General features: G+C 48.9%; 1 protein-coding gene across 1 annotated transcript in view; it reads right to left on the bottom strand.

Annotated features, from left to right (window-relative positions):
* Positions 1–5503: 5503 nt before the first annotated feature.
* The window catches only part of Klhl3 (kelch like family member 3), a 119621-nt gene continuing 110284 nt past the window's right edge, over positions 5504–14840 (bottom strand). The window contains exon 15 of the mRNA XM_028863293.2: positions 5504–9847. Within this exon, the coding sequence (XP_028719126.1) occupies positions 9819–9847 (29 nt within the window). The 3' untranslated portion in view covers positions 5504–9818. The remainder of the gene's footprint in view (positions 9848–14840) is intronic.

Raw genomic sequence — 14840 nt, 5'->3', positions numbered from 1 at the left:
CCCAAAAGCAGTTGTTTCACGAACACATTCCCAGTCCTTAGAACTAGGCAGATTCAGGCAGAAGATGTCACTAGAAACGAAGCCGAACATATGTGTATTAGCCTCATGTGGCTGCTTGGAGATGGTTTTATGGGCTTTCTTATCAGGACTCTGCAGCAGCCACCAGCACCAGGACAGAGAGTTTCTTAGTTAATCATTCTAAGAGGAGGCCAGGTTACATTAAAGTGATGGATCTGTGGCTAGAAAATGCATTTGGAATCCCCTGTGGGGCCTCAGCCTTGCCTTCTGTCCCCTTCTCTCAGACCTAAGCCACTACAGGAAGATGGATGTGGGAAGCCTAGGACTGTGGGAAGGCCCTCAAGGGAGCTGTGTACTCCCTAGTGTGGCCCCCTCCCCTGGGGTGATGCTGGGCTGAGCTGTCTGCCTAGGGTGCAATACCCTTCTACCTGGGTCACATTGACATCTTGGTGAGCCGGAATGAGAACCTGCATTTGTAATGTCATGTGGACATCACCACAATACTGGACCTTTCAGCTACTACCACCCTCCCTACATGGTAAGAAGCAAAACCTCTCCACTGAGATATTACTCCCTCCCCGCTCCCTGCCTGGATACGAAGCCTCATCTGGTAAGAACCGCGTGGGACAGCGCCCTGGAAAGAGGCTGTCCATGTCTCTATTGTGACTCTCTTCAGTTTAGTTCAGCACAGGATGCCCATCAGGGGCTACCATCAAATGCAAGGGTGTCCTGGAGGCCTGGAGGACAAATAACTGGAGAAAATTGCCTTCAAGAGGCCAACACCAAACCTCACCCACCTCTACTTTGCAGTTGTGACTCAGAAAGATTTATGGTGCTGCACAGATGGGTCATTCTTGAGATAAAGGTCATAGATCTTGTTGCTGACAGAGCTCCTCAATCAGTGCTTCAGGGAAACTTCCACTGCTGATAAATGAGCTGTCTCAAAGCTCCACTCTCAGGCCCAAAAGGTCTCCATTGCTCAGGGTTTCTCATTTATCCTGCAAGAGGGACATCCACTCTTGATGCCAAGAAGAGCCAGCAAGATGGCGGAATTGCGGCTCTGAGAAGCCTCCCACCCCAACCTTACCTGTGCTGTGTCCCTTCAGCCAAGTACATAGCAAACATCATTCTCTCTCAGTGACAAGGAGCCCAGGATTTACTCAGTACCCAGACAGAATCACCTTCAGGGAGGACACCAGAGCCCAAAGCAGCGAAGTCCAAAAGGTGGAAAGGAACCACACAGCAGGTCTGCTGACTGTGCTAACGGCCCACCTGATACCAATTCTCTCTTTCTCCCAAGTTGAACTCCAAGTCTGCCTCACCTGCATCTGTGACAGTGCGGGAGCTTTCTGTGCTTGCCCCTGGGGATTTCCAGGGAAGATTTCCTGTTATAGACCCCTTCACCTCTCAGACCACTTCTTCTCTGTGCCTGTTTTCTGATAAGAAAATAGCCATATGGCATCTATCCTGAAACATGCTAACCATGGAAAAATGGACAAAAGGATCTGGGTTGTGATGGCAGTGTGGAGCGACTGTTCCAGCCCCAGAATTGAGCCCCTGGGCTTGTGGTTCTGTGAGCAAAATAACCCACCCCTTAGTTAAGTCACTGGACTGCTGTCACGAAGAGCCAAGCACAGTCCTGCTTGGTATTATCCTGCATGGCTCTTATAAGAATCCAAGCAAACCGTGTTGCCTCTCAAACCCGTGTTCCATTTGTATAAAGGAGAAAACAATGAAGAATAAACACTGTGCACAGGCGCCTTGATCACACTTGGTATGCAGGCGCCTTGGGGAGCACTGAGCACTCATCATCCATTGCATCAAGAAAGCAACCCCTATACACATCCAGCAGAGACATGGTGCATACAAGAATGTCTATGTCCACTGCCTCACAAGACTTCCGTGAGGATCCAGTGAGCCCTGGCTTGAAATGCCTGAATTATGCACCGCTGTCACTCAAGTGCTTACAAAGCCGTGTTTCTGAGTTACCAGTCAAAGGTTGGATGAAGACGAGCACACAGATACTTGATCTTAGCCAAAACGACTGGAAACCGTGAGACGCAAGTCTGGTGATGGAAGGACCCTCATGAGCCCCGTGCCTCCCGTGCCCACTCAGAGGGAAGGAAACAAATGTGGATAACAACACAGCAGGGACAGAGAGAGAAGCCAAGTGGGGCAAGGTGGCGCCGGTGGCCAGGCGCCCTGCAAGCAGCCACTCCAAAATGCCCATTTGCATCTGCACATCGGCGAGGTCAAGAAGGGTGCGCTACTCCCACAATGCCTCATCTTGGGAAGTGCAGGACGCTGTATACTTGCTCCAGATGGATATCACTGTGAACAGCCGGGGGAAATGCCCACACCACAGCCTCAGGGTGGGTGATCTTGTGGGCCTGAAGGGAGGTGCAGAACTGGAGGAAGCAGAGTCTGGAAGCAGTGGACACATACTGGGCAGCTCAACCACAAAACCTAAACACCAGGGCCACAGAATTTCCTGTCAAAACTCTGAGCTGGCCATGACCCAGGAAGTCACAAGGTGGGAAGGTGCATGTTCATAGCTAATCATTTTAGAGTACAAATAAACTCATTATCTGTTACCTTACATGTTATTTTCTTAATGTGCATGGGTGTTTTGCTTGCATGTATGTATGTACACCACATGCATGCAGTACCCAAGGAGGCCAGAAGAGGGCATAAGTCCCTTGGGTCTGGAGTTAAGAGTTGTGAGCTTCCATGTTAGTGCTCAGAATCCAGGCCTGGTCCTCTGGAAGAGCATCTAGTGTTTTTAACCACTGAGTCATCTCTACAGTCTCTTGAAAAAAATTTAAAAAAATCCAAGTGGGCTGGGCAGTGGTGGCGCACACCTTTAGTCCCAGCACTCAGGAGGCAGGCAGATCTTTGTGAGTTCAAGACCAGCCTGGTCTACAGAGCAAGATCCATGAAAGGCGCAAAGCTACATAGAGAAACCCTGTCTCGAAAAACCAAAAAAAAAAAAAAATCCAAGTGTTTCCAGGTAAAACTAAGCCTTTCCAGATAGCCTCACTAGGCCTCCTGCAGAATTGAAGCCTGGTCAGCCAAGGACTAGAGATAGACAACTTGTCCCCGTTCTGTGTGCCTTATCCCTCCTGCACACTCCCAGCACCTCAGCCTTGTGCGCAGCATACATGGGCATACACACAAGCATCCTGCAGGAGACTTTACCTCCTAGTCCAAAGGCTGTGCTGCCACACCTGCTTCTAAGACCTGAGGAGTCCGCCTTCTCCACTTCAGGAGATTTTCAGTTTCTCCAAGGTCACCAGCAGGTGTTTCACCCATATCACCCAAATTGGAGGCTGACTGAGAAGCAAGAGACTGGCCCAAAGGTACCCAACCCCTTTGCAGACATGAGGCATTGAATGTGTCTCTCCTGCTCCTAAAGCCTCTGTCTGCTTAATCACACTGGCCAGTCTCCACAGTTTTAAGAAATGGTTCTAACTCCCTCTGGTCCCCTTCTCCCTGAGCCTCAGTCCTTCTCGTCCCTGTCTTAGTTAGGGTTTCCATTGCTGTGAAGAGACATCATGACCACAGCAACTCTTATAAAGAAAAATATTTAATCAAGGCTGGCTTACAGTTTCAGAGGTTTAGTCCGGTATCTTCACAGCAGGAAGCAAGGGAGCATGCAGGAAGATGTGGTGCTAGAGAAGGAGCTGAGAGTTCTACATCTTGATCTGCAGGTAACAGGAAGTGAATTGTGTGCCACAGTGGGTGTAGCTTGAGCATATAAGACCTCAAAGCCCTCCTCCACTGTGACACACTTCCTCCAACAAAGCCACACCTCTTAATAGTGCCACTCTCTATGGTCCAAGCATTCGAACACATGAGTCTATGGCGAGAAGGGGGAGACATACCTATCCAAACCACCACAGTCCCCTTCTCCCTGAGTCTCTGTCCCATACTCTTAGGTGGGTGGTAGCTCCTCTCTGGCTCTGTGTATGTCTCTCTCTCTCTGTGTTTGGTGTCTGTAGGACAGAACACAAGAACCTCATTTTACAAACAAGGAGCCAGAGAGGGTATGGGAAGTCCTAGGACTAACAAAGCCCTGGGCAGGACCTCCTTCCATTTGGGGACAGTGGAGGAAAAATCAAAGTCTCTCTGGGAGTTTGGAGATGATTTTGAGGTCCAGACATTAATGACCTCCTTCTCTGAAGAACACCTGACAGAACTCACCGGGCAGCCTCAGCAGGATGGGAGAGCCCAGGTCTCCTCTCAAGGGTCTAATCATTGACCCTTGTGGTGATATAAATTAGCAGAACAATACATAGTCACCTGTCTCTTCAAAGTGGGTATGGCACACAGCGGCTGTACAATAAATGCTGGCCGCTATTATGTTCAAGACGACTGTATCCTGGGGCCTCTCCTCAGACTGGGTCTCAAACTCTAACAAGGGTTCAAGGGTCTGGTGTCCTTTGTGTGAGTCTGCTCCACCTCTCCCATACAATTCCCCTTCAGACAAACACATTCGCCTGTTTGGGCCTCCATCCTGGGGGGACATAAGTTCCTGCCCATGGCCCAAAGGGCTGTGTTAAGACTCAACGACTCTCAGTTTCCACTCATCCTCAAGGGACAAAAGAGGAGAGGCCAGAGCAGAAGCTGGGGGGAGGGGGGATGCTGTGCAGAGGGAGGGTCGGCCGTCACTGAGTCCAGCTTGCTGCCTTCCATCCATCCCTACATTTTTGTCCAAGTGCCAAGTAAGTGCTGGGCCCCAGATGTCTATTTGTTACTTTTATGAGACAGAGCCCCTGACAATCTGAAGGGACCTGGGGACTGTATGGTCCTTATCCGGAGGGACATCCATGTCAGCAGGCAGATGGCTCTCAGAGATTGCCACCAAGCTAAGCACTCCACATGCCGGGACACAGCTCAGCTTCCACGAGTGACAGCACAGGAGTCAGCCGCACTCCCCTCCAGGCCCAGACCCCAGCGACTGCCCCGACATTGTCCACAGCAACCCCTTCTAGAAGGACTGTCTCCACCGGGCTTTGCTAAAGTCTCTGTGGGCCTGCACTGTGCTGGGGCCGGGTGGCAGGGATCGGCGGGATCGAGGCCTCGTGCAGCAGGTTCCGAAGAGAGAAACTTCCATCTGATCCTGAGTGGAGCTGAGTCCACCCCTTCCATACTTGAGACAGAAGAGATGCTGTGCAGTGACGTCTGTACAGTGCAGCTTTTATTAAAATGTCATGTACAATGTGGGGAACCGGAATGGGATCCTATTAAAATAGCACATTTGGGGGAATGTTTCTCGGCTCTCACTGTATTGATCATGTGACCAGTGTTCTTTTACAAGCTGTATATACACGGTCCCTGACATCCATGCAGAAAACATCAGATCAGATCATGGACCTGTGCCAGTATCCAGTGACAACCCACGTCAAGCCCAGGGCCAGAACATCCGCACAGATACACTCTCTGTGTCTTGAGATTTCTTTCAAAGAAAGTATTTTACACAACATTAAACAAGAAGTCCAACAAGGGTCCTTTATTACCACCAAAAAGGGGGGAAATAATTTACAATCTTATAACCAAAGGCAAGAACAGCACAGGGTCACCATATTCCTGCAAATGCCACAGCCCCATGCATTCCTGCCCAGGCTGCCGCTACATCCAGGAGTCACTGAATCCCATGGCAAAGGCTGCCCAGGGCCTCTTAGGCTGTGATTACCCACACAGAAGAAGTCTCTTCCGTCCCCATCTGTTGGAAGTGCTGCTGGATTTTCTGCTCAGTCAGTAGATAAACAATATAGCTGAACATGAGGAGCTTAAGTAGTGCAAACACCACACACACACACACACACACACACACACATCAAAAGAAAGAAAACCTACTAAAACCACTCTGACCTCCTTGCTTCTTTGAGTCAGAGCCTTGGATACTCTGCCCACTACAGAGTGCAAACAGGAAGAAGCACGGAGGCAATTTAGATGGCACCTGTCACCAAAATAATAAATTAAGATTTACAAAAGAGAAACGAGAGTCTTATGGTAGATAAATGCACAGAACAGAGCCTGGAGTCGAGACAGCTCAGGAAAAAAACACTGTGAGGGTCTGCTAAGCACATTCTTCCCAGGAGTCCTGAGGGACCCCCTTCTTCCTAAGTACAGAGAATGCAAGCTTCCCAAAGAGGCATGACCCAGCTGCAGAGGCCTGAGTACTAGAAGCCTCCAAAACCAGGAGATAGTAGAGAAGGGACAAGGTCTGCAGGGCCCGGGCAGCCTAGGGAATGTAGGCCAGAGGGCAAGCTCAGTGCCCGGTGATGAAAGCCACCACTGTGTGGGCCAACCCAGCCCCAGCCCTGCAGAAGGCAGACTCATAAACACAAAGAGATGAGAGATCTAGATGGGCAAGTTCAACATTAGTCCCTAATAGCTAAAAAGCAAAGCCCCATGGCTGTATCTTGGAATTCCACAATCTCCCTAAAATACTGGGAACCTGGAGCTACAGGCATCTGAGAAGTAAGAAACATAAAAAGGACAGCTACAGGTGTGCCCTGTGTCAGGGTGAGTGACACACGGAATGGCATTTCATTATCGTGGACAATAGGAAGCGATTCAAATATCATGAAAAAATTATCTATAAAAATATCTACATTGAAACGTTAGCCTGAAAGCTGTAGCTTCGATTTTACAAAAAGGCAATCTTGAAAGGATCTGGCTCAGAAATATACAAACATTACACAACAGATATCAAAGTAGGACAGCTCAAAAAGCATCTGCGGGGTACTGCAACCGGTTTGTCATGAGAGAGAATCAAGAGTTCTTATTGCATATCGGGAAATGAGGTCACTTCATTTGCATAATACTGCCATGGTTTTAGATGGAGATGCTCTTGGGTACTGAGGAGAAGTAACTTTGGAATTCAGAAACTGACTTCTACATTGTCCAAATCGGCATCCAAGTGGTGTCTAAGCTGCTCTGACTCGGGGTCTCAGTTCCATTTTGCCCCTGCAGTCAGATTTCTGATGTGGCCCTGGCACGGCCGTGTTCACTAGTGATGGCAGAGGCTTTACCCACCATGTGATTAGCACAGACTCGAAAGTGAGTCTGAAGTGTCCACCATGGGGAGACTTCTACCTGATGCCTCATGATGGAGTAACTTGGGTCTCAGGGTGGTATCTGTGGGCAGCTAGGGCAGATTGGCTTTTTGGTGATGACGTACCAGTGTTCTAGTCCCCATGAGAAAGGATGCACGAGGGTGAAATGAGTTGGACCCTCAGCAGCTTCACCCGCAAAACGCTTTGCAGGAAGGGAGATGGGAGATGGGAACAACAGCAAAACCTCCAGCAGAAACCACAGCTGGCCAGCTTCCACAGAAGGAGGGGTGCTCTCCAAGAGGAGACTCATCTTGACCCCTCAGTATACAAGTCTAGGTTCTTGGTGGGAGTGGGGGAGACGGTGGGGTTTCCTTTCACCTGAAATGGAGTCCTTGTGCAAACAGCACATTAGACTCTGGTCCCCAACCTTGTCTTCACTGCTCACACCTCAAACAAGTCCCCAGACTTCCCTGGAGAAGGAGGAAGGGCATCCGGGCTGCGTCCTACCCACTTTCCAGAACAAGGCCAGGCAGAGTTTCACAAGCATCTTTCCCTACTCGCAGCTGGAACCAGGGCATCTGCCAAAAAATGTCTGCATCCCTTGGGAGACATTCCTTCTGGACCTCCCAAAGCTGGGTATTCTAGCTACATACTATTCCTAAGGCTACTAACTATCTGGGTGTTGTGGTGTCTAACTTCTGCTTAACAGTAGAAAGAAAGATTTTACTCTCCGAAAAGTACACATTAAAGGCTCAGTAAATACTCAGTGGCTGCCTAGCTGGGGCGAAGCTGGGCTTCCAAGTGCAGAGGACAGGGGGGGTCAACCTCCTGTAGATGTGCTTTGAAGAACCTACTTGTAACAGAAGTCCAACATTAGAGTTCACAAAGTCCATGGTCTCCTCTACATGGATTCTGACTTCAGGGAAGCTGAAACCCCACCCCCTGGGTATTAGACTGCTCTCCAGGCACAGTTTCCCCTCCGAGGGCTGAAATTCCAGTACAAGCAATTTGCTAGCTTAGGAAGAGTTTGGCTTTGAGGTTCTTTGTGTGTGCAAGGAGAGTGAGTGTGCACAGAGACCAGAGGTCAGCCTTTAACGTTGGTCCTCAGGAGCCACAACTTGTTTTGAGATGTGCTCTCCCAGGGACCTGCGACTCACTGGCTCGCCTAGGCTGGCTGCCTCAAGCCTCAGGCAGCAGCCTTTCTGGGCCTCCCAGTTTTGAGATTGTGGGCACATGTTGCTGTACCCAGAATTCTTTATGTCAGTGCTAGAAATCAAAGTCATGCTTGTGCAGCAAACACATTCCCCAACCCTTAATGTGTGCGCATCCACACACCTCCAGACACCACCCCAGGTGCAGGAAGTTACATTCTTAATCATTTTGATCTGTTGCTTTCGTTTTTAAAATACAAGTGGTTTTGAGGAATATCTCCAGTCCAGGGCCCACTACCATCTCCTCCCCAAAGGGGAGAGTAAAAAGGGGGTGTTTGGGAGGCTGGGGAAAGTATATGGACCCTGAAATAGGAGGAAAGCATGAAGAAGGGAAGACAGATACAGACAGCCCTGACCATCATCACAAAGAGCTGATGGCCTGATCTAGCCAGTATAGTCCTTAGAAGTCATTCATGTCTCTCTGAGTACATATGGCCCCACCTAACAAGGGGCAAGCCTATCTCTGGGTTTAGTGCAGGGTGACCTTTTATTTATCCTCTGCATGAGAATGGATACCGTGAATGAGAGAGCCTACATAATACACATAATAAATAGGGTCGTTGCCCTGCGAACTCAGAAGCAGGGTCCCTCTCTGAGACCACTGTGGGTGGGAACAAATCCATACCACTTTGGTTTTTCTGGGTTTTGTTTTGTTTTTTCTTGTCTATTTCTCTCCAGTGTTCTACCTGGGGCTTCTCTGAAGTTTGTTTTCCCTGCTGAAAAGACCCAAAATCTTCCAAACCTGGAATCCATGACATCAAAGACTAGAGATCCAAGATGTGAAGGCAAAACAGTTCTCATCTGCTTCCTGGAGTGCAGCCAAGGAGGAGTGGCTGGCGATGGCTGGATGAAGCTGTACCCCAGAGGTACACGGAGGAAGCAGGGCAGCTTTGAGGAAGCCCCAGTTCTTCCACACAGCTGCAGTAGTCAAGTCATGGTCCCAGAATGGCTGAAGGGCTGCTTCTTGCTAGTTCTGCCTTGATCTCCAAAAGACAGCAGCTTTAGTAATCTAGGGTCCCCATAGGACAAGTCCAGAAGACATGTGTAGGTGTTTTAGCATCGTGAGAAGATCAGTAGCAAAGAAATCCAGTAGGCACCCGCACAGCCCCAGCCCCTACTGAATGAAGTGTTTCCTACACACACAAACACGAATGCATGCATGCATATGCACGCACGCACGCACGCACGCACGCACGCACGCACGCACACTTCAAGGTTCTCCATTGTCCTGTAGAAGCACACACACACACACACACACACACACACACTCAAGGAGTTTTGTGGGGCTGTCAGGAACCCTACTGTTTAGGGCAGAAACCAAAGCACCTCAGAGCAGAAGGTGGATCGTCAGTGTCCACACTGAGAAGGACAAGGCTGGTCTTCTAAGACAACGATGGTGGTTCTCAAACCACGCCAGAGCCTCCCAGCTAATCTCGTCAGTTGTCATGGTCCCGCTGCTCGCTCAATGCTCGGGTCACAGGCAGCGCCCGATCCTTCCTCCACCTCCTGGCAGTGGGAGTCTGGGTCACAAGGATTTGTGAATCACAGCAACACCTAACAGGAAAGAAAGGGAAAGAAAGTTACCATCTTGGCTTCTCCCAAGTTAACCAGAGTCCCAAGGGTCCAGGAATCTGTGATATCCTGTCACTGCCTGTGGAATCCCAAAGGGTCCCACACTATCGCTGCCAGCAGCTGGCTGTTTCCACTCTAACAGCCACATCCTAGTGGGACATTTGAATCCACAAGCATGATCTCAAACAGTGTATGCCAGCAGACCCATCCCACTTCTCTTCCTGACCACAGCATCCAGCTTAACAACCCCCACACTCCTCACTGAGAACCCAGAGGCATCTGTCTCCAAATCTGTATTGTTTTTGGAGAAGTGATGTCTGATGTATATCTACTTTTCTACTTCTAGAAGTCACTGGGATGACTGGAAAGAACAGTACACTAACATCATGGGAAGAAGAAAAATGAAATTCCAACCTCAACTTTGCCAACAGGCAGTTTGCATTGTGGTCTTCAGTGAGTTTAGTCAAATCTGCAGGCTACTTCCCATACAGCTTGTTGTCATAGAGCTGAGAGGCCCTCATCCAGTGCTCAATTCCCAACCGGATAAATATTCCAATTATGTACTGTGTGACACTGCTTTAGTAAAGCTTAACTTTGAGGTTCTAACTTTGTAAATCCATTTATAACCTGTAGTGGGTAGCTGTTCCAGCTTTGACCTGGAAGTACTACCCCCAGTGAGGCTTCCGGTAACTGTCACGCCTACCTATGCCCTGCCCCTGAGGTGGAGCCAAGATAAGAGCCCTTAAGACCAGAGATCTGGATGTGCAGGCTCTCTTGGTTCCTGGTCATCTGGATGTTGGATGGTAGACCAAGCAGAGTTCTCCGAAGCATGCCACGGGACTGTACTTCACCTCTCCCAGACCCTGTAACCTATCCCTTTACTTGTTATAAGTAAAACCTCCAAATAAACCTCCCTTTTAACTATGGGGAGTTAGTTGCCTTAATATTTCTACCAATAATAACCCAAGCTTCACTGTAATCCACTGTAATCCATGGAAGACACCAGGCTGAGAAAGTCAACATCCTTTCTACACATTTTTCTCAACTGTAGACACCAGCTAGTGACAGACTCGGCCTGTTAGTCTGCCTTTCCAAACGCCCTGTGGCCCAGTGCTGGCCAATGAGACCGGAAGGCAAGCCTTCTGTGTTGTGATGGCGGCTTGTCCACTTCTTTCTGCCTGGAACCATACATCTTCTTCCTGGTGAAAATCAGTACCAGGCAGGTTTCTGGAACCTGCTAATAAGCCCTAACTCAAAAAGTGGCCACAAGTGAACATGTTTGCTAGAGAGGTATTTATTTATTTATTTATTTATTTATTTATTGGTTTTATTTGGGAGGTTTGTTTTGTTGTCCAAGACAGGGTTTCTCTGTGTAGTCTTGGCTGTCCTGGAACTCACTCTGTAGACGAGGCTGACCTCAGACTCAGAGATCCACCTGCCTCTGCCTCCTGAGTGCTGGGGTTAAAGGTGTACGCCACCACTGCCTGGCTTGAAGATTTATTTTAACATATTACTAGAGCTATAAAACATTCTACCTGAAGATGGGATTAAGGAAACACAACCTAAGGAAAGGAGGATACTCCATCAGAGACATTTTGCTTTAGACATCCATTCCCTGGTGGTTCCTGGCTAAAGGTACAGACAGAAGAGCCTGAAAGCAAGCAGAGCTGGACTCCAGACCAGACGGTACCTCCTGGCCTCGGCAGCCTTCCCTGTACTACAGATGCCTATCTTACTAAGTAATACTTGTTAAAAGCAGGCTCTTGTAGTATTTTCATGTAGTGTTTTATATAAGCCTTTCTTATTAGAAAAGTAATATGCTCTCATTATGGAAAAATACAGAAGAATACAAAGGAGAAACCTTTTATCCCTTCGAAGAGAACAACCATCATCTTTTAGTACTTTCCAGCTTTAATAATAATCAGAATGAGTTAGCTCGTGCTGACTCACACCAGGCAGGCACCATGCTACAAACTATACACATTGTATCACGTTTCACTCTCTTAAAAGCCCTCAGAAGCCCAATCTAATTTTATCCCCATTTTTCAACTGAGACAATGGAGGTCAGAGTGGATTCCTAGCCCAGAGAACCAGAGCTAACGGAAGATCTGAGACTGCAACATCCCTTTGAGAAATAATAGTTCTGCAAACTCCCGCTCCGCCAATGTAGAACCAGAGCCCTCGGCACACTGGCCACACACAACTCAAGTCTGCCTTTAACCTAGCATGTCAAGTACGAGCATTTTCTCCAGATATTAAAAACAGATGAAGTGAGGAGGAGCTGGGAGGAGTTGGGGGAGAGGAAATCATAATCAGAGTATACTGTATAAAAAAATCTATTTTCAATTTTTAAAAAGAGAGAAAAAATACCTACTGAATAAACATTCCATAGAATATTTAATTATTTCTCTAATGTCAATCCTTAAATATTATCATTTTCGTGTAGGGGGGTGCTATTATAAGCAATGCCCTGAGAAGTCATGTTGGCCTTAAATCTTTACATATCAGATCCTTTCCCTAGATTCTGAGATACACACTCACTTGGTCAGTTAGTCTGAGTACAAAATGGCCTGATTGATTGTCTCCTTCCCACCAGTTCTGAGTGGGCAGACAGTGAAAAGAGGCTTTGAAATATTCAGCAGATATGTGAAATCCTAATGGGCTCTACTCAGCCCACCCACCCTCTAACAGAGGTGGAGCCAGAGAATCCCACCCACTTTCTCATCCTACAAAATGCCCTGTTCTTCCTCTGCAGCTTCAGAAAGAAGGTGCTGATTTTCGTGAGAACAGGGTTGTTCTGGGTCAAAACACTTCCAACATCTTCATGAAGGCAAATGGCACAGGGTGAGAAAGGCTTACAGGACGGAAAAAGGAAGAAACGCTTTGCAACGGGGAAAGAAGGTGACTTGGTGCCCTTGGCACCCGCACAGCACAATCATCCCGTCCTGAAACCGGAACAAGATGGATAGCTGACAGTTGACCTTTCTCCTGGGAAACGGGAGTAAGGGGAGAAGCATTGAGCCAAGGTGTACGTGACATGAGATAATGATTTTTAAACACTTGGGATAATGGATGGCACATTGTGTGTACTTGGTAAACATTTAGTCCACACATATCGAAATGTTTAGGTCAGACGTAAGAAGCTGGGCTTGTATTTCTCCTCTTCAGAGGAGCTGTGACCAACATCAACTCTTGGCCCTGCACTGCACTGAACTTGGCACCACCCCCTACAAGAAATAGCCTCTACACCAGTCTACCCATCACCCCCAGTCTACCCATCACCCCCCAGTCTACCATCACCCCCCAGTCTATCCATCACCCCCCAGTCTACCCATCACCCCCAGTCTACCATCACCCCCCCAGTCTATCCATCACCCCCCAGTCTACCATCACCCCCCAGCCTATCCATCACACCCCAGTCTATCACCCCCCAGTCTACCCATCCCCCCCCAGTCTACCATCACCCCCCAGTCTACCCATCACCCCCCAGTCTACCCATCACCCCCCAGTCTACCATCACCCCCCAGTCTACCCATCACCCCCAGTCTACCATCACCCCCCAGTCTACCCATCACCCCCCAGTCTACCCATCACCCCCCCCAGTCTACCATCACCCCCCCCCAGTCTACCCATCACCCCCCAGTCTACCATCACCCCCCAATCTACCCATCACCCCCCAGTCTACCCATCACCCCCAGTCTACCCATCACCCCCAGTCTACCCATCACCCCCCCAGTCTACCATCACCCTCCAGTCTACCCATCACTCCCCAGTCTACCCATCACTCCCCAGTCTACCCATCACCCCCCAGTCTACCCATCACCCCCCAGTCTACCCATTACTCCCCCAGCCCCTTTACTCAGCCTTGAGTGGGGACAGTAGAAGGGGTGTGGTTTAGGTAGAAGTCGGACCTACATTTGAACTCTGACTGGTGCATGCTTATAGCCATGTGGCTGGCCTTCGGTGATTACTTATAGTCTCCAAAACTCAGCTGCAAAATCAAGGATGCAGTCCCACTCAGCCTGAGGGCTGTCGAGAAGATGAAAGGGAATGTACACACTGTACCTACAATGCTGGCTCCCAGCTCAGGGAGGGGTTAGAGGTGGAATATAAAACAGCTCCTATGGGCCCATGTGTTAAAGGTTTGGAACCCAGCTGGTCATGATATTGTGGGAGATGCTAGAAACTTCAGGAGTTGGAGGGAGCGAGTCACAGGAGGTATACCACTGAAGGGCTCTTAACTCTGACCCTCTCCCATCCCTCTGCTGCCTAGCTACCAGGAGACTGGAAGTCCCATTATCCCACACGCTGTCCATATCATCTCTACACGTTGCCTCACAACCACCCAGAAACAAAGGAGCCAAGAGACAGCAGACTGAAATTCCTGACACTGAGACAAAACAACCCCCTCCTTCTCCCCAATCCCTCCCACACACACACCACACACACTTCCCACCCTCTACACACACACACCCCACCCCATACACATACTCCACACACACAACCCTACCCCACACCCCACATCCCACACACCCTACACACCCCCACACACACCACACTCACACGCACCCACCCCCACATCCCCCCCTCACCTTACCCTGCCCACACACACACACACACAAGCGCGCGCGCGCGCACATACATAGTTCCTCTCAAGAACTTGTCACAACAAGAAGAAACTACCTAACATAAAAAGTACACAATGAAAGGCAGTTTATGTATGAATTTGTGACCCAGAATCCGACAGAGCCCATCCCCTGAGAACAGGTTCCTAGCGACTATTCTTACAACTGTTCTGTCCTGAAGCACCCCATTCACAACTCATGTTAATCTTATATAAGTATGTGGTATTTCCTATCTATGCAGGTAGGTCTTAGCTTCCCAACCTAATTTCTTTTTTTTAATAATTGATTTATTTTTACTTTATGTGCATTGGTGTTTTGCCTGCATGTATGTCTGTGTGAGGGTCCCCTGG

The sequence above is a fragment of the Peromyscus leucopus genome, chromosome 5 (assembly GCF_004664715.2).
Source record: "Peromyscus leucopus breed LL Stock chromosome 5, UCI_PerLeu_2.1, whole genome shotgun sequence".
Taxonomy (NCBI): Eukaryota; Metazoa; Chordata; class Mammalia; order Rodentia; family Cricetidae; genus Peromyscus; species Peromyscus leucopus.
Note: the sequence above shows the minus strand (reverse complement) of the source record. Positions and strands in the feature narration are given on the sequence as shown.